General features: G+C 36.7%; 1 protein-coding gene across 14 annotated transcripts in view; it reads right to left on the bottom strand.

Moving 5' to 3' along the window:
- EPS15L1 (epidermal growth factor receptor pathway substrate 15 like 1) overlaps window positions 1-19,765 on the bottom strand; it is a 47,233-nt gene that overhangs the window by 10,132 nt on the left and 17,336 nt on the right. For 7 of the 14 annotated variants that reach the window (XR_005933695.1, XR_005933694.1, XM_030033000.2 and 4 more), the window contains 9 exons: window positions 19,439-19,636; window positions 18,996-19,160; window positions 16,721-16,847; window positions 16,548-16,598; window positions 16,029-16,165; window positions 14,883-14,943; window positions 14,403-14,485; window positions 12,817-12,949; window positions 113-318 (listed from right to left, as the gene is read on the bottom strand). Coding sequence is in view for 12 of the 14 variants with exons in the window: in XM_030033000.2 (XP_029888860.1) it covers window positions 113-318; window positions 12,817-12,949; window positions 14,403-14,485; window positions 14,883-14,943; window positions 16,029-16,165; window positions 16,548-16,598; window positions 16,721-16,847; window positions 18,996-19,160; window positions 19,439-19,636 (1,161 nt within the window). In the remaining 2 variants the exon portion in view is untranslated. Of the gene's footprint in view, window positions 1-112; window positions 319-12,022; window positions 12,450-12,816; window positions 12,950-14,402; window positions 14,486-14,882; window positions 14,944-16,028; window positions 16,166-16,547; window positions 16,599-16,720; window positions 16,848-18,995; window positions 19,161-19,438; window positions 19,637-19,765 lie in introns of those variants that run through there. The other 7 variants (XM_030033002.2, XM_030033003.2, XM_030033009.2 and 4 more) reach the window with 5 other exon arrangements.

Genomic DNA, 19,765 nt, shown 5'->3' with positions numbered 1-19,765 from the left:
ACTAAGAGACAGAAGCCAGTGAACAGTAGGTTTGCAGTTAAAACAAAACCCCAATAGATTGCTGCAAGCAGAGCAGAAAGTGGTTTGCTCAGAGACAATGAACTTAACTTACAGAGCTGAAGTCTGCAAACCCCAAGGAAGAGTCTTTAGAAGTTTTACTTGAAGAGGAGGGAGCAAATGGATCTTTTCCACTAAATGGGTCCCCAAACCCCTTTTTACTTTGAAACGGGTCACTGCTGTCAGCCCCAAATGGCTGGAATGGATCATGGGGCTTGGGAAAATCTGAAGACCCAAGGTGGCTTACAGGAGTACTTTTACCTGGAAAGTTTAGGAAAAAAAAAACAAAAGGAGAAAAAGAGAAGTTACTTACCATGGACAATGCAAACCCCTTAAATAGGAAACTGTGCTTATACACTTTAGCATCATCCATTCTTCCTGGGGTGATTTAAAATTTAATCAAATATAACGGTACTCATTTCTCAATGCAGATCATCTCAAACAGTTGTTTTATTTAAATTGATTCATTACCTTACTTATACATACTGCAATATTAATACCACCAAGATTTTAAATGATAAAACCCAATATAAAAACATTTGGTCACAAGAATTTGAAAAGTATGACTTTAGTTCATTTTCCAGGATTAGAGACATTTCAAGTTTAAGTTCGGGATTACATAAAAGACAAAATACTTAAAAAATATCTATCACTAAAGATAAATAATTGATCATATTAAATAGAATTAAATAGCAACTTATCTAGGACTTTACAGAATGCATGCATTCTGGTTTTTTTTCCTGGAACTGGTTTATCCTTCTACCACCACACGTACAAGGGAAAAGAGACTGATTAAGAAATCACCTTGTTCTGGGGTGCTTGCTGTGCAACCCACCTTTTGTAGGTGACTGCTTGTTCTTATATTCCACCCCAGTAACAAATGAAATCTCAGAAACTATTGTGTATGCTCATAAATAATGGTTGTATATTTTATTTGTTGCAATTAGAACCTCCATGGTTAATTTTTAATTCCCCTTGCAAAAAGTACTATTTTGTTAGGTCAAATAACTAAACAGATAAATGTAATTTTTTTTTTCTTAAAAAAAAAAAAATTAACAATTGCTCCTGACAGGTACACGATCCAGCCTCCAGGAAAAATACTCCTTGGATGAACAATCCTGATTATAATGTGTACTTGAAAAATGATAAAGGAAAATCCAGAAACATTTTTAAAAGAAACAAATATTTACAACTTCCTGCATACTAACCTGAATTACATACATTATTTGCATTAATAAAACTATCTTTTTTTGAAATGTCCAATTCTTTGAACTATGATTTAATTGGACTCTTATTATTTATTCACATCAGGATACACATACTAGGAAAGCACAGAGAAATGGAGTCGAAACCCCAAATTTCAGAGTATGTACTTGGCATGTCTAAGACACAGCCTGACAGCTTTTAAGAATGTACTTTGGTAGCTGCTCATGAACTTTATAATATTTGCTCAAATCTGTGCACATCCTCATTTGTCAAAGAGAAATAAAGATCAGCAAACTTGCACTAAATAAATAACCTACCCAGCAGCCTGCCTTCACCTGCCGATAAATCACAGCTCGGCCTCTCCTATCCCAGGGGCCAGCCAAAAGTCCATCTTCCCTGGCACTCAGCTTGCCAGACGTACAGCCCTCTGCCAACAGCAGGCTCTGCACCGTGCTGGTGGCACCTCCTTAACGACCGCACGGACTCTATAGTCCTCAAAAACTCAGCCAGGCACAGATTTAGAGGGGAGCTGAAGGAAAACATGCAGACTCTTATCTCGTTAGCGCAGTGCTCGGATGCAATACAGTGACCGCCTGCAGGCACTGTGCTTCAGGGAAAATGTGAAGCAAGAAAGCCCACAGCTGAACAAGCAGACAGAAAGAGGTGTAGAAAACAAGATACATGCAGTAGGAGATAATTGGATTTGTTTAGTCTTAAGGGTATTCAAGGGAAATCTGATCACAGTCCTGTAGGCAAGTCTTCCATCAAGAAAAAGGCTAATGGATTTAGAGTTTACCAAGAGAGATTTACATTATACAATCTGTAACATTTTTAAAACTTAAGAATACTCAAGACTGCGTAGGGAATTTGTTGCATTCCATCACCATGTCCATGAGGTTTGAGAATTGGTTTCTAGAAATCACACTGGTTTAGCTGCCTTGAAGCTGGAGGATAAATGAGATCTGTTCAAGTTCACTCCAGTACTATTTTTGATGGTTCAGTACATGCTCCATCCTGGTTAACAGATGTGGCAAGGATATACAGATACCCGTATTAGCAACCACATGTGGGACTTGAAAAGACAGGCAGATCAGACCAGTGATTTGTCCTTCATGGAAGGAAGTGACAAAATATACAGGAAATACCAGCAGCATTTGCTCTCCCCACAAGCATGGACCCTCCTTCACCACAGTATCAAACTGCCTTTCCTATCAACAAGAGGCCACGTTCTGTTCTCTGAAATGGAGTGCTGCATTGACATCCCGCTCACCACCATGGCCTTTAGGAGATATCACCTTTGGTCACAGCTATGCAGTACTAGGTAATTAAGCAAACCTGGTACGAGATGAGTAACTCTGCATTTTGTATGTAATTCTCCAGATAAAAGAGCAACTTATTTTAAATTACAAAGGGAATTAAAGTATCTGCATTTCTAATTTAAGGTCAAGGCAAACCAAGAGCTGTCTACATTTTTTTTCTCCTTCCTCTACTGCCAGTTACTAGCAAGCAAATTCCCCCTAGTATCCTTCACCCGATATTGCCCCAAACCAATTTTGACTGATAGAGGCAAAAATGACCCATTTTAAGCTGCCCTTTACTTAGGTTAAATCTGCTGCTGCCAAAACCACTTTGTGGAACTGGTGACTTAATACAAATGCAGGGTTTGCAATGTATTTGCTCAGCAAACCTGTTTTTTCTAGGTGGCCTGTTTAATGTTTTTGCACGAAGCCCCTAGTGGTTTCGGAACATACCCAAAGAGCATCGGGGTTTCTCGTGCTTCATCTTCACAACAGATTACAAAGAGTAACTGTGCTGTAGAGGAAATGTCACCATGAATACTAGAGTTGCTGCTAATAATATTGAAAATTTTCATTTTATGGCCCAAGTGCCATTTTCTTCAGTTTTTTATACATCAAAGAATAGAAAGGGACTATAATTTTGTTATTTTGAAGAAAAGGTGAAAGAGGGAAACCCTTAAAAAGCCAGGTTTACTTTTTGCAGAGCAATTTTAAGGCAGTGCCCATGCTGAATACACCAATCCAGGCACTCATGACAGAGTCCTCAACAAGCCCTCTTTCACTATGCTTTGTACATTGCTTATAGTTTGTTTCATCCTGCCACACTCAGCAAACATGGTTTTGAGGCCTGGCAGAAGTTTGTTTGGTTCAGTTAGATGTTCAAATTTACTCATTTATTAGCCACAAATTAGTAATAATGACACCAGAATTATCTTTCTGACATCCTTGCTGGCTTATACTAAGTGTGAATCTCCCAGTGCAGTACGTGTATACCGAAGTACACAAAGATTTTTGTATTCCCATGTTTAGTATGTCAAGAATGTGGGTACAGTATTTCTATAATGTAAAGCAAAGATACTCAAACCGCATTAAGAAGTCACCAACTGAACCGAAGGACACTGGTAAAATTGTAATATTGCACAATATACTCTTAGGAGTAACTGAGATTGCATTTATCTTATATTCACTGGAAAAAACATTTTCATATGATACTGCTCATTGTTTTTGAGGTATGGTAGTACAAAAGTGCAGGCAAACAGTTGTAACCCTTACTTATTTGATTTTTCTGCTACTAGTGTCAAGGGAAAAAACTTCAGAAAAAAGCAAAACAGGTCCTATTCTGAAACCACAGCAGTTTCAGCAGTTACCCAAGTGGTGCACCCAAACCACACCGAGGACTCACTTCAGCAAAAAGAGATGATGAACAAAATGGTTTACCACAGCAAATGCTGTTAACTTATAGTGAACTCCACCCTTATGAAGGTTTTATCTAATTTCATACCCCACAGCAGACTTTAGGGTTGAGATCTATAGTTCAAGGCAAATATAATCTCACTGGTAGGATGCAATTACAGAATTTGTCTTACTGAATTACAAGATATTGACAATGAAACAATGAAGTGAAACATTTATCATTTTCTCTATGTTCTATGTTTCAAAGATGGTCCTAACTTTCTGCTTAGAAGAGTATCTTCTTGAATTACGAGAAGCAGCATGTTTTCATGTGTTTGAAGACTGGATTATCACAGGCAAACAGGGTAGAGTTGAGATGACACAACTTTAAACTTTCACTAAACAAGTACTCCCTTCCAGGAAACTTTCTAAAGTGAAAAATATTATGCTTTAAGAGTCAGAGTCATGCTACATAGGATAAGTAGTGACAGTGTGAATTAAGTCCACACCTGTGATTATACTTGAACGTATAATACCAGGGTTCCTACCTCTCTATATGGCAGAGGAAGTGTTACTCTAGAAAACTTCGGAGACTGTGCAGTATGTAAGGTGCCTCCCAGCACATCTTTCTCTTGGCACTTTACCAATCGTTCCTAACTTACTCAGCATGTTTTTCACCATCCTGTTGAACTATCCAGCTCTTCCACTGATGCAGAGTGAAACTTTCATAAACTGTGAACTTTAGGAACCTACAGAAAAATTATTACTAGTTTTCAAAATGTGCTTGAAGGTTAGTTACATTAAAACCAATTTTCTACAGAATACTCAAGAGGTATTTGTCTTCAACAGGGGCTATTTCTGCACTGTATTTCAAACTCAACTGTTTGGCAATAATGCTCTCTGCACAAAATCACAACACATATTTTTAGTAACAGAAGAATTTTTCCTATGCAAAAAACCCTCGAAACCGTTTTTGCTTAATATTTGCAAAATTTGCACCTTGAGCTAGCCCGAAACTCTGAAAACCTTAGCTTAAGAGAAATATTCTGAAAACTACAAACTTCTTGAAAGGTGAGAAGAGAAATCGTTATACGTTCAGGCTAACAATCTGTTCTGAAACAGATTCTGAACAACCTCTTTTAACAATCGGTACTGAAATATCTTTACTTTGAGAGATCAGCATAAACAACAGAATCAAAGCGTGAATGGAATTTTTAGTTTGTGGCTGGGCAGGTGCTCCACCCATGACTCATTTATCCTACACAACAAGGGATGCCTGTGTTCTAATGCAACTGTCAGGTCTTCTAGAAGGCATCAAAAATAAAAAAAAAGTTTTCCTGTCAGTCACAAACTTTGAGGTTGAATTTTTCACTCTCGGCTGCAGATGAGGAAAAAAATAAAGGTAAACAGGCACTGCGCTACTCGTGAATAACCTTGGGTACTCAAGAAGCTGTAAGGAAACAGGTGTGTGGTACCACTCAGAAATAAACATAACACTCCTGTACTCCTGTGATCATGCAACGAATAAAGAGCAGAACTCTATACTCTCCTCTAGACCAAATGATTGATCCCCACAACTTGAATATACCCATGCAAAGAAATGCAAGGGAATTATTTTACATTTTTTTCTGATTAATACAATTCTTTTTTTTGTTCATAACTCCTGATTACATCTATTATACTTAACATGGTTTCTTTCTTCTTAAAATTATCTCACTAAATACATAGAACAAATTTCTATGCAAATTCATATCCTGGGGACATTGTACATGGTGCAGGCCAAAAAGAACGGCCACAAAAATGTCATGTGTTTAAACACCAAGTATTCATAAGACAATTTTCTTTCAACAAATTTAATCAGTAAATGCACACAACAAAGCATTCAGGATTTTGTCTGAATGGTTTTTTAAGCAAGATACTGAACCAACTGTGAAGTCTTAATTTTCATCTAATTGAGACATTGAAGACACAGCATAGGCAAACAAACACTACTAAATACATTTATATGTCCAACTCAAAAAGTAGCAAAGATCTACGCTCTTTCTTCACTGAAAACTGTCAGTATAGGTCAAGGTGAACTGGCAGTGCTCTTGTACTGCTTTATAAATGAAAAATAAGTGTAAAATGGTAAAAACAGTAAAATTAAGTTTAGAGAAGTGACACACACGAAAAAGAACTGTATTTATCGTTGACATAAAGGAGGAGGAAGCATCAAACACAAAGGAAGACAGCAGAACAGGGCTGTACAAACATCGCCTTTCTGTGAGCTGCTTGCACTGCCCTTCTGATTCATGCAAGCATAGTGGTGGCTGACAGCATTAAGCATCTGATCATGCACAGTAAGAGGCATCTAAAATGGTTCAAGGGGTGAAAAAGACATCCTACAGAGTGAATCTAGCTCAAAAACTTCTAGTTGGACAATCCTGGTCCAGGCAAGCCTCGAAGATGTGTGCATACCCCATCTGGGTATCCACTCACTAAAGCTCTGAAGTCAAATTGCCTTCAGAATACTTTCTTTCAGTATACATTCTTAATCATGAGCACTTAAGCGGGCAAATCCATCTTAAATTTACCTTCCAAGGTCCATGCAACATATGAACAGAATAGAAAGCTGCTGTGTGAGTTGGCTGTTAATTTTTCTTGTATTTCTAGCTTCTTTGGGGCTGACAACAAATCTTCTCCTGCAACCACACTTGTGAAGAAAGGCAAAGGATCCTCACCCAAAACTAGGGAATTATTATTTCTGTAGATGATGGATTACAACATGCATCACAGCTAAAAGAGCTTTCAGATTAGTTCAACAAAGTATTAAGATCCTGAAGATCTTAATAGATCTTTAATAGATCTTAAAGCCCTGACCCCTTTTCATTTTTTTTAAAGCCACCAACAGGTTCAGATATTGTTTATCTTCCAACTGGCAAGATGAAAAAAGTAGGACTTGATCAGTCAGGTTTTGCTTAAGTCAGTAGAGGCCTTTTCTGACTTTGTTGGTGGGACAGCAAAATACATCTAGCAGTTTTGCAATTTGTGGTTTGTTAAAAATACTGAACCCTAACACCTCGGCTGGTTAGATTTATTATCAATAACATCATTACTATTATTTTGTAATAATTTCTAGTCACTCATATTAAATACTGTGCAAACCTTTGTGCTTGCACTGAGGTCTTCTGGGGCTCCACACAAGCCAGGCATCTCTGAGGGATTAGAATCAGACTTCTTAATTCAAGGCAGGCTGGTTAGTTCCCTATTCTGCCTTCTCAAGACTTTTTCCAGTATTTTGACATTTTAAAACCACTACCAGTCATAAAAACAATGTGAGAACAGAATCGAAGTCCTTAACTCAAACACAGAGGTGTTAACCACTATCTTCTGAAATGCCAATTTATAAATTCAGTTGCCAACATACATCGGACCTACAAAGAATCAATGAATCAAAAAACAAAGCCAAAGACCTTCGACAAACTCACTGTGTACAGTCTGGAACAATAATTTCCCAATATAATTTATTTTAATACCTGTATTTCAAATAGCATGCTAAATAAATCCACTGATATCTTTCTTACACGGGGTGAATTCAGTATGTTGTCCTTTGAATTCCAAGTTACATGATATTTTTCTGCTATTTATGTATTGGCATCCCCCCAAACCCCTGAATTTTTAGAAGTACATTAGCACTGAAGAAGTTCACTATTAATACTATACCCATCACCTCTATTAGTCACTAATATACAATATATTTAATATAAATTATAACATTTACACAGGCTAAAAAAAGCTAGAGTGTTAAAAATAATTGGTTTTATTAAATAATCATTGCAAGAAGAAAGCACACTGAAATTGGAAAATATGTTTTCTTCCTGCATTTTTAAAACTTTTATATTCTTTCAAGGTTAAAAAGGTCAAAACCACTATAAGCAAGCAATAAAAATTTAGAAGAGGTTGAAGGTTACACACTGGTTAGTGGTGAAGGTTCTTCCACTAATATCACTGGTTAACAGTACTGTTATAACCGCAATGTGGAATGCATGGTGCTGCATTTAAAGGAAGTGGTAAGGGTGGGGCAAAAGCAGTAGGTCCCACGATCAAAGCACTAGAGCATTGAATTTTACTTATAACCCAATCACTGACACCCACACAGCAACTTCCTGTACTTTAAAAAAAAAAAAAAAAAAGAAGAAGAAAAAAAGAGAAAAAAATCTGTTTCTCTCTTTTTGTAATCAACAACTTTTACCTAGAAACTAGTTAGCGGTGAACTCTGACTGATTTCAATCTGCAGCTCATGGCAGAAAACAGAATTGTTAATCTGTGAGAACCTACAAAAACCATTTTAACTGACAGGTTTCAGTGTATCAGCTCTTTCAGGCTTTTTTATTCTTAATTACGCAGAAGTCCTACAAAACCCAAGAACTAGTGTAAGAAATGTAAAGTGACCAGAAGTTCAGTAGCGCTAAAAACTACAGGTAATCCTCTGTGACAGAAATAAAACATACTTATAAATCTACAAAACTTAGCTATGTTTTAAGACAGCTTGAGAAAATAATTTGCACTGGAATTTAGATCCCTGTCACAGGGCACCTTTGCTTAAGTATGTCAATATACACTACTATTATTTTTGTTAATATAAGTAATTAATACTGTATTGGTTTTGGTGCTTTTTGAGCATTATTCAAGATACAGCAACAATTAATACAGAAAACCTTCCACTTCTCTCGGAAGAAACCTTCAAGTTCTCCAGTACCACCTGGTGAACATCAAATTACTTCAGCCAAGTCCCAGGGGAGCTGTATGAAACCTCATGTCCATTAGGAACTTCACGGACTATGAATGCATTCCTGAAAAGAAAGAACATGCACAAACTCCCTTGGGAACTTTTATTAGAACAGTCTAGTGAGAAGAACTAAAGAGCTTTTTCTTAGCTGATCTTCCTCAACCTAAAAAGAGAAACTTAAACCAGGTGAGGGACAGAGATAGTGATTTTTCAAATCTTTCCATGTAACAGGTATGTTGGAGCTCTGATGTATACTGGTATCCAGGCTTGCTGCCTCTGCAACACCTTCTCTTTGTCATTCTCTATTTTTATTCACCGATTCATTAGCCTTCCTCCAACTCTCTTTAAAGATTCTGCACTTTACCTTTAAATAGTTATATTGAAAAAACACAATAGAGCATTTAATCAGAAAAACAAACATGAAGTTTCTCTAGGACCAAGCAAGGATCAGTTTAAGACTCTGTAACATCTGAAAGATCTTGAAAGACTTTGGTTCAAAAAGGAGTGAGAAAGAAGCAAAATGATTTATGAAGAACAGAACAAGTGTAAGCCTGAGATTCAGCTTAAGATATGGCTTTAAGGAAATAATCTTATGATTGTCATCCCCTCTCTTAACCTTAGTTTTTGAGAAGGGAAAGATATGGATCTCAAGGGTGTCTAATCCATGCCACACAGTAAGTGTTTGCCTATCCCTACCAGATAGTGACAACCACAAACAGCTGTGAACTGAAGTATCTGCTAATACAGCCAGCAGATCATAGCTACTTCTCAGTGTCCAAGCTTTGAAAAAAAAACAAACACGAACTAAAAGCAAACAACCAAACCAAAACAACCAGCCAATCTTCACTTTACAAGCAGCAAGCAAACAGGTCAGGATTTATAAGGCCAGACAATGATTACCCACTGCAATCCTGCTACTGACAAAGCTGGCAGTAGCAGAAAAGTTCCCTTAAGCATGGTATGAAGACGGTCTCCAGAGCCTTAATACCAGAGCAGCTAATCAGAATGACATATTCCTTTTACAGGTTTTTCCAGGTACATCTGAAGGCCTTTTGATCTAACCTGACAGAGGCTGTCTCTGAAGTGTTGCCCTGGCCCCGTGTTCAGCTCCAAAGGTTTGCTCTCCGTTTGCCTTCGTGAAGAAACGAGACCTGATGCACAACTTCTCATTCATCTGGACAAAACACAGCCACGTGGGCAAGACGGAAATTGTGGCACACTTTGGCCACAACCTGATCATCCAGGATACCCTGCAATACCTCAATGGATTGATCAGACAATGCTTGCATATCACACAATCCCTAAAACACTTTGGATATAGAAAAGCACTGAATTAGGAACTATCCCTGGTGGGTTTTGCTAGTTTCCCCTATCAACAACTACTTGGAAAATCGGACAGCTTTCAAAGCCCTGCAAAAATATTTATTAGTATTTTCTACTTGACTGTAGAGTGTTGAGGACAAGTAAAGCTTTATATTAGATCATTGCACCTGCCTAGCAAAATGCAAGCAAACCATACAAGTGCTTTTCAATAGTAAAAATCCCCCCCCCCCCGAAAGAACAGTTTTACTAAAAAGAGTACGGACTGGGAACAGAAAGGCAAACTATAGATTTGTCTGGTAATAACTAGCATTTATTCATCCTTCAGCAAGATCTTTATCACCTACTTGTTTTTTAATTAAACAGGCCAATGAGAAAGGTAAGAAGCAACGGAAGTTTCTTGTCTGTTTGTTTTCTGAGCAGCGTTCCCATTTCTAACATACACTTACATGCCTGTATCTCTTGCGAGAATCGCAGTATATTACTATATAATTTCTCATGCTTTAAGTAACCACTGAAGATTGCCTTAGTTGTGGAAGGAAGGGAGGAGTATAACTGCATAAACACATGAGGCTCATTTGCTTTAAAAAAAACCCTGCTTTGTTTCCTCCTTAGTCTATTTTATCATAACAACATTTGCTTTTGGTAGAGCAGCGGAACCTTACAAATATTGTATCTCCCTAGAAGAGGGGAAGGTACACATTTAAACAAATTTTTTAAAAGACTGATTAAAGGCTGAGTGCACACGTCTAAATTCAAAACAAATTATTAAAGCTAAATGTTCTCCAAAATTCCCCAGTATGTACAGAGGAGGGAATGAAGAGACATAAATCAAAAAAAACCCCCAACCATGTAGGTGAGTCAATCCTACGGCATGTAATTCTCATCTATGCTGCTACTACTACACTGTATTTGCTAGGAATAATCATGTTTCGAACAAGAAATAGAAAGAAACCACATGAAAGATAATATAGGTACATTTAGTATTTGTTTGACTCATTCAACTTTATGCAGGCCCTTTAAACACTAAATTTTATGTAGACACTTCTTAAAAAGAAAAGATGGCCACTCACATACTTTCCTTGAAAACCAAATAAAGAAAAATAACATCCTTCACAATGACAAATAAGATTACCTTCAGCGTTTATAATTCTGCTTTTATTCATTTGTGTCCTATTAGTTGATATTTGTCAACATGACATATTATGGGGGTTTTTAATTACTAAAGGTTTTCTAGTACCTCAACAGTAGAAAGTAATTACACAAAGCAAGCATGGAACAGACTGCTGCAAGAACTTTTCCACAATTCTACAGCATTTCCTGACAAATTTTCATCAATACTCACCTACACAGAACCTCATAATTTGATTACAGGGTTTTAGTGTGCATCATCATCTCTTGAGCAACAAAATCATAGTAATAGGAACAAACTAATGCTGCTGCAATGGCAGGTCTACTGTATTAAATAATGTTTTCCAAACCTTGGATCAATCTATGGGATAGTTAATGACATCTTCAGGATACCTCAGTAATAGAAAGCACTTTTCACGTTATCCAAGGAGCTAGTTCTAGCATAACTGCTTTGCAAAACCAGCCAGTTCAACAATACCTGTTATAAACAAGATGAGTGCAGAGTGCATGCTTTGCTCCAAAATGCAACAGCAGAAAGGTCCACATATTTAGACAGGGAGACATTAATAATGGATCTGTTTTCTTTGTATTATGCTTCCTAACACTGTCAGTGGATACATGAGAATACTAGATGTTGACCTACATATTTGGTGCAAAATTATGTGCCTATTCATAAGCAGAGCCCAGCTTTTTTTTTTTTTTTTAGCCAACTAAATGTTCACTGCTAGTATTAACTGAACTATACCACTGCTGTTAAAAGGAGACTTGAAACTAACAGTTCTAAGTGGCTTCAGTTCTTGAAACAGTTTCACTGGTATCTGAATATTTTGAAAATCAACTCTAGGGAGGGCAAACAAGTGGAAGTTGTTCTTTAAAAGAGATCTTATTTCCAATTCAGGAGATTCATACATCTCTAAGACTTTCCATACACAATGGACTTGAAGCAGGAACAAGCCATATATTCAGAAAGTGGTTTATATTTAATGAATGCAGCAATGTGTGAATGTAAGAATGATCATACCTGGACAGATCAGGACAGGTCTATCTAGCCCTGTACCCTGTTGTTCTTAGTACCCAGTGGCAAATGCCTCAGGAAGAACATCAAAACAAGACATACAGCCATACTTCAGACTACCTTGCAGACATTCAGCAACACAGGAGCCAGAGAGAGTACTTTGGCTTTTGGTAGACCCTCTTGCCCCTGTTGGATTTTTCTTCTGAGAATTATCTAGTTCTTTTTTAAGCCCATTTCAACTTTTTCGGATTTACCATATTCTCTGGAAAAAAAAAATTTCCCACATTCAGAGTATTGTATAAAAACAAACCTCTTTAGTAAATGGCACCTTCAAAATAAACAATTCCATCTGTTGCGTACTTGGAAAAGACAGAATTTTTTTTCCCCATTCTTCCCTGCCACAAGTGATTTTACAGATCTGTCATTCAACTCCCTAATCATCTGTTTTCCAGTCTGAAGAGTTCCAGTCTCGCTTACTGACAATTTCTGCCAATTTACTGATAATCTCATATCTTCCTCCATGGTTGAAATATAAGATAATGAGATAGAAGACTGTCAACTTGTCCTTATGTCCAATAATATACAGAAAATTGGGGGAACTCGCTATTAAAAAAAGAAAACCTCCTTACCACTGGGTGGCTTGGGTCGTGGAGGGACATTTTTCTTCGGTGGTAACGCTGGTGTGTCTGATTTGCTTTTGAAAGGGTCATCTGAGAATCCCATCCCTCCAAAAGAGGAGGCAAAGGGGTCTGAAGCTACTGACTACATGAGAAAAAAGAAATGAAAAAGGATGTAAGCACATTGTAGAGTATCTGTTGTTTCATGAAAGCTACAAGTTAACTCAAGTAAAAGCATTAACTTCAAAAAATGAGGACAGATTTACAGAATTATGTCAGTGATGTAAGAGGCTAACACCCACTAACAGAGGTGCCAGGATTTCACTAACATTCAAAAGTACTTATGGTCTTAATCACTTAAATACTTCTAGAACTTTTACTCCTAGCAAAAAGCTGTTGAGAAAAACAGAAGGAAGTAAAACTCTACTTTTTACTATTTGGCAATGAACAGTCATACGACAGTCTGGCCTTCACTCTAATAAACAGAGCCATGATAGAAACTGGAAAAATGCGGTAGATTTCAGAATAGATAGCTTTTTTCCAAGCTTTTCTTAAATTACACACAGCTATTTGTCTTTTTTTGTAAAAGCTCAGGGAAAATTCCAAGAACGTGTTTTTTAATGTTTCCTATATTCAGCTGGCTCTTGTGAAGGACTCTCCTATTAGTTAAAAAAGGGACAAAAAGTTATGCCATGCAGGGAAATTTATCATTCTGAAATGAAGAAAGAGGAATTTTGTAGGCAAAGCTCGCAGACAGACCTTGGCTAAAACTTCTCACTCAAGCCAAACGCATCACTATTTGTAAAGACTGTTGCCACCTAGTGGAGAGCTAAAACCCCCACAAAGCACAGTAAAAGTTAGGAAAAAAAAAAAAAATACAAGAAGTTTAATTAGTCAAAGTGATATGATAATCTATTTTCCAGTTAACATTTACTCTACAATGTTCAGGCGTTATTGTGGAACTAAGTGTAAAAAGTTGGGCAGCTGATGTCAACCGTAAATTCCAAAGTCCATCCCAGAAAGCTAACAGCAGACTGTGACTGATCCAGATGAGGAGGTAAGGCCCTAGTTCTATTTGAAATACTCTATATACTCAGTTTCTACCAAGAAACCAAGGAAACAGCAATTCTGTTAAGAGCTATGAAATGTCAGCACACCATGTTTTCCACCTTCCCCTGGCTCCCTGTACTCATGGAGAAGTTTAAAAACAAGTCAGAATACTATGAGAGGTGAAGTAACCAAGAAACAGACTTCAGGACTTAAGAGGAAGGTTGGACACTGAAATATATTAGCATCTGGAACAACTACCTTTTCTTACAAGTAAAAACTAGAACTTATTTCTTTTGCTCTTCTGGTATTTGAAAATGTTTGTGAAAAGTTGATTTATCCCTGCTGAATCTACCAGCCTTGGTAGGACTTTGCCTTATCCGAGATAGACAAAAAACACTTTGTGGAGTAACTGGTGAGGTTGATTAAAATAAATTAACAAAAGTGGATTGTCAGCTGGAAAGTTACAATCGTATCACACCCTTAAAAAAAAAAAAAGTACCTGTACATACATTTTTTAAAAGGACAGTTGCTTTCCTTGTAATCTTTACCTTTGACATCTGACTGAAGTCTGCAAATCCCTCACCACTACTGAAAGCACCACTTCCGAATGGATCCAGTGTTCCAAATGGATCTGAAACAGATACAGGAAAAAAAAAAAGTTATTTTAAATAATACTTAAGAATTATGAAGAATGCTTGGTACCAATGAAGTATAAAACTAGGCAGGTGATTAAAAACCACTTGCATTTTGACCTAGCATGAGACGTTAAAATGAGAATTCCATAAAACAATAGGTTTTCTACCAGTTGTTTGGAGGGGGGAAAAAAAAAAAAAAAAAAAAAAAAAAGAAATAAGTGAGGTATACAGTGTACGTGAAGACTTAATCTTCATAATCCGTAACAGGACCACAATGATATTTGCCAACAGTTCACAAGACAACTTTCTTTATTCTCAACTTTTACATTTCATTCTTCTTTCATAAAGAGATACCTCCTTATTCATCTTCATGGAAAAATTTATTCTTCTTACCTGGACCTTTTGAAGAGATACTGGAAGACGTAAAAGGATCACTGCTTTCAAAAGGGTCAGGCTAAATAAGAACAGATATACATAATTATTGGTCTGCTGTACTGTGCACTTGTCTTTTTATGCATATCAAAATCTCTTGCTTTAAGACAAATTACTTCCAATTTCAGACCACTCTGTTCAGTGGACATATAGTAGGATAAAACTGACTGATTATATGAAATTTGCATTATTAGTACATTTGGCTATCGATAGCCTTAAACAAAACACCAAGTACCTACAGAGAAACACATTCTAGTGAAAAGTGTAATCACACTGAAATACAAGCATTATTAGTTACCAGGGCAAAATAAGAAATTACACCTAGAAGTGTTCAGTCTTTAAGCAACAGAGACTGAATATCCTGGTCAGGCATTTACATTATTATTAATTCAGAGAGTCTGTATATCACTTCTTTTTAAATAGATGGTGTTTGCAGTTGCTCTTCAGTTTGAAAAGTCTGCTGTTATCCAAGTACAAACCCATATTGCAAGACAAACTAACCTCCCACTGACGGATACTAGAATACTGTTCTAACACTTGGGTGGCAATAGTCAATGAAAGCCGTAAGGGTGAGGGAAAGGATTAATTAAAAAACAAAACAAAACAAAAAATCCATACACCCCCCCCAAAACAACCACACACATACACGTAAGGACAGCTTAAGAACTGTGACTATACATTTGACAAACGTGTTCTGTGCAGTCCTTCCACTGTGTTGGCTCTATTGTCTGTTGGTAGCTCAGTAATCCTTTAGCCAGATCAGTTCCGTGATCTGATTCACTACGTGACTGGGCAAACAGAAACACCAATGGAATGGAGGTAATGGTGTGAATGAGTGGGTGCTGGTGGCTTGAAATGGCAACAGCGAAAAAAACCCCATCCACCTAGCTGCATCTTCATGGTGAATATACATCATCATCACGGAACTGGAAAGAACAAACTGCTGATTGCCTTAAAAATTCATACTTAAATTTTAACAATAAAATTAATGATATTTCATCAGTTAGGAGAAAAGTATTTAGTAATATTTCATTCTTTTTAGCTTTCAGACAAGAAGTTTGTCAATAGTAAAGAAATCTATTAGGTGTAGATTTAAAAATTACTGACCTTTGAGGGTAAAGTGGGGGGTTTTGTGAATGGATCTGAGGTAAATGGGTCACTCTTCACCTGTTTCTTGAAGAAATCCTCAGGGGCAGAACTACGAAATGGGTCACTTTCCTTAAATGGATCACCTCCAAATGGATCTAGAAGGAAGATTAAAAGGTAAATAGAATGTAGCACCTAGTCTGTCCATTATGAACCATTCTATATTTGACCTCATACTCACTGGTTTAATTTTTCTTATAAAAACACACAATGATTTGGTAAATCTGATAAAATTCCAGACACCTCTCTAAACAGGATATTTACTAAGTTTGAACAAGTACATGTTCATATTAAGGTTATGGACTTAATAAAGAGTTACATGCATATTATTAACATATTGATCCTGAATGCACACCCTGTCAGGTTTCCATGTTCCCACATGCAAATCAAAAATCTGAAGCCAGGGAAACGTTAGAAATCTTTGTGTTTGGCTACAAATTGTTTGTATCACATCTGTCCTGTCATCAAAAGGGCTATTACCTGCTGGAGCAGGTGGTTGTTCTGCAAAAGGATCATGCTGGAATGGGTCACCTATGCAGAATAGAAAAATCATTTGTTTTATCCACTATTTACCAAGATGATAAAAGTTTGTGAAAATATAATTTACTCAACAATTGGTCTTCAAGGTCTCAGGTAAGCCACTGGTCACTTACTGCCTTTGAAAGGGTCTGCTCCTTTAAATGGATCAGATTTGAAAGGATCTTCTGACTGGAATGGGTCTGCATGCAATTCTTGTGTATTATTGGTAAACATCAAGGCTTTATTCTTAAATGGATCATCCTAAAAATTAAGAGAAGAAACATTACAGCAATTTACCATGATTGAAATGCCCAGTTACCCATTTAGCAGAAATTCTGTTCCTGTTTAATGATCTTAAAAATTACTTCCTAAGAACTTTCTGAATAAGTTGCTTCTAAGCAAAAGGAATTACACAGTGAAAAGAAATACATAGCCCAAGGCTACGCAGAACATCAAAAGATAAAAATACATATAACAATAAAAGGTTAAACTGTTTCTCATATTAATATATTCAATTCTCAAATACTTAAATAACAAAACCAAACCAAACCCCCAGTCATCATACTATCAAAAAATTCTTCTCTCCCAGCTATTTTACACCTCAGCTTCAGGTAAGACAGTTATTTAAAAGGAAAGGATACACAAATCATTTGTGGACTACAAATACAAGAAATTACTCCTGAGTAGTCATACTCAAGATTGCTTCTTGTTAACCCATTCTTGAGCTCAAAGCTCCAAGTACTGATTTCACATTACAAAGCACTACATGGCAGGAAGAGCGTCACCCCAACATTTTGACAATACAGAGGTTTGTCATCAGAGGCCAACCTATAGCTTTGTCAAGTTACAAAAAAATCCTGCATGAAAAAGTAGCAAACTAAAGTTACAAAACCTGTTCATTGCATTCGTTTGCATACGATACCCCTGTCTTTTTGTCTGTTTTGGGTCTCTGATGAAACCAGTCCTTGCCACAGTAGCCATATGTGCATACAGCACCTGTACAACAGAGCTCCACTGACAATCTAAGAAATACCTAACAACAACTACCCACTTACACTGCCTCCAGCACTAGAAAGATACGGGATTTCTTTCATCCCTTATATAAAGATGCAAATGAAGAAGTCTTAATTAAGACCTCTCAGAACAGCAGGGAGGGAGGTGGGGAGCGGAGGAAGGGGAAGGAAGAATTAAGAAACAGGAAAGGGACACAATGGTTTAAAAAATTTACTATGAACATATACTGGAGTTTTGTTCCAGTAAGTGATTCTTAGGTTTTGCAAGTAAGAGAAACATCTGGAAGTTTCCACTGGAAAGTAAACATAATGTTTATGCAAGCCATGCAAGCACAGAAACTAAGCACCAAAGCGTTTTAAGACCATGTCTCTCAATGTATTGTTGTTTTTAACCTACACTTTTTTCTTTTGAGCATTTTGTTTTTACAGAGGAAGTGTAAAGCAGGGCATAAAGGTAGCATGCCTGCTGAATATTTGTTAATACACTGTACACGACGTATATTTAATTTCATACTAAAACCATAGCAAATACTGTGCCTACAAGGATTTTGGAAATTATGTTTCCCTAATGAGGAAGCACCAAGTACATGTGCAAGTAGAATCAAGCACGTATGCAACTTCCATGTTTAAAGCGAAGAAATAGGCTTAAAAAATGAAAAATCTTGTGATTTAGAGTATTATTAAATATCCAAATCAACAATTGATACCCAAAAGAAATTGACTGGAAAAATCTTTAAGAACCTGAAGGATCTTATGAATTGGGAAAAATACTGATTAAAAGAAAACACAATAAATGAGATAAATGATGCTGGAATTGCTTAAGCTGAAGAGAACTATCTATGTCTGTTGGGAAGGGAAAGTGTTTTTTACTGAAATATGTAATAAATATAGCTCACTGCAAAGGAGAAATTTGTATAGCTTCTTTTGGAAATAAGAAAGAAATATATGATTAAAGGGAAGTTTACAGCAAGAGAAGGTGTCACCTTGGTAAACTGGAGAACTTGCAAGAAAAAACCAGAATACCTGAATTGGAAATAAAGTCCTACCTAGTTCCTGAGACTAAAGATGTGACAGGCTGCAAATCAAGGGTTAACACGACCTTTTCTTTTTGTTTCCATAATTACAGTTTTCTTACATATCCACACTGTTACAGTTAGACAGGCACAAAATCCTAGCACAAGATCTAACCCAACGCTTAAAAATCAGGTTTTCCACCAGCATTAAAATCTTTGCCCTGCCTTGCACTGGAGATTGCTACCTTGCAGGGATCACGGTATTTCCTAAAATACCAAAAGCCAACTAAGCAAACATCTTAACTATTTCAGATTAGGTGCAAGTTACAAACCTAAATATTGTAAAATACACTAAACCACAGTAATTTTTTTTTTTTTTTTACCATAGCTCCATAATTGCTTCTTTCCGTCTGCCCAAGGCCTTCACTTATGTCTGCTAAATTCGTCAGACTACCGCCGTGAATCCCATTGAGAGCTTCATTATATTCTTCTATACTCTTATTGACTTCTTGATGACTATCTTGAAGTTGAGAAAGTTTACTTCTTGCCTAAGCAGCGAAAAATGCTTTATTATGTTATGCATTCAATAACACTGTCATTCTTGCATTCTTATTAAACATGGTTGCCAGACAGCTGCAATTTCCCCCCACCAGAGCTGAACTTTTCCTGACTCAAACTAGGAATTAACCTACTAAGCACCGGTCAAAAAGGCTTATTTCATGAACCAGTATTTTTTTTCTCTTCTGAAAAATAATCTTTCTAGGTGATGTTCAACTCTTAGCCTTTCAAGAAGCAAAAGAGAAGTTGTATAAACTACAGTGAATACCTGGTTTATTTCCTCCTGTGTTGATTTTAAAGATTTGATTATTGTTTCAAGCTGCACTTTTCCAGCCTGGATACTCTGCTCTAGCTGAGTCTCTTCTTGCTGGAGGCGATTCAGCTCTGCTTTTGCTCTATTAAGGTCATCTTCCTGTAATTTTAAATCTGACTCCTGAGATTGAATCTGCATTTTTAGTGATGAAATCTGAAACAAAACATTACAAAAATCAGAGTGAAATCTGAAATAAATGTACCTTAATAAATCATGAATTTATAATAAATAATAGGAAGTTGTAAAGCAATCTATCAACCGCTAAGGAAGATAACAAGAACT

This window comes from Aquila chrysaetos, chromosome 12, assembly GCF_900496995.4.
Source record: "Aquila chrysaetos chrysaetos chromosome 12, bAquChr1.4, whole genome shotgun sequence".
NCBI classification, from domain to species: Eukaryota; Metazoa; Chordata; class Aves; order Accipitriformes; family Accipitridae; genus Aquila; species Aquila chrysaetos.
The sequence above is the reverse complement of the archived record's forward strand: the minus strand, read 5'-3'. Positions and strand labels throughout refer to the sequence as shown.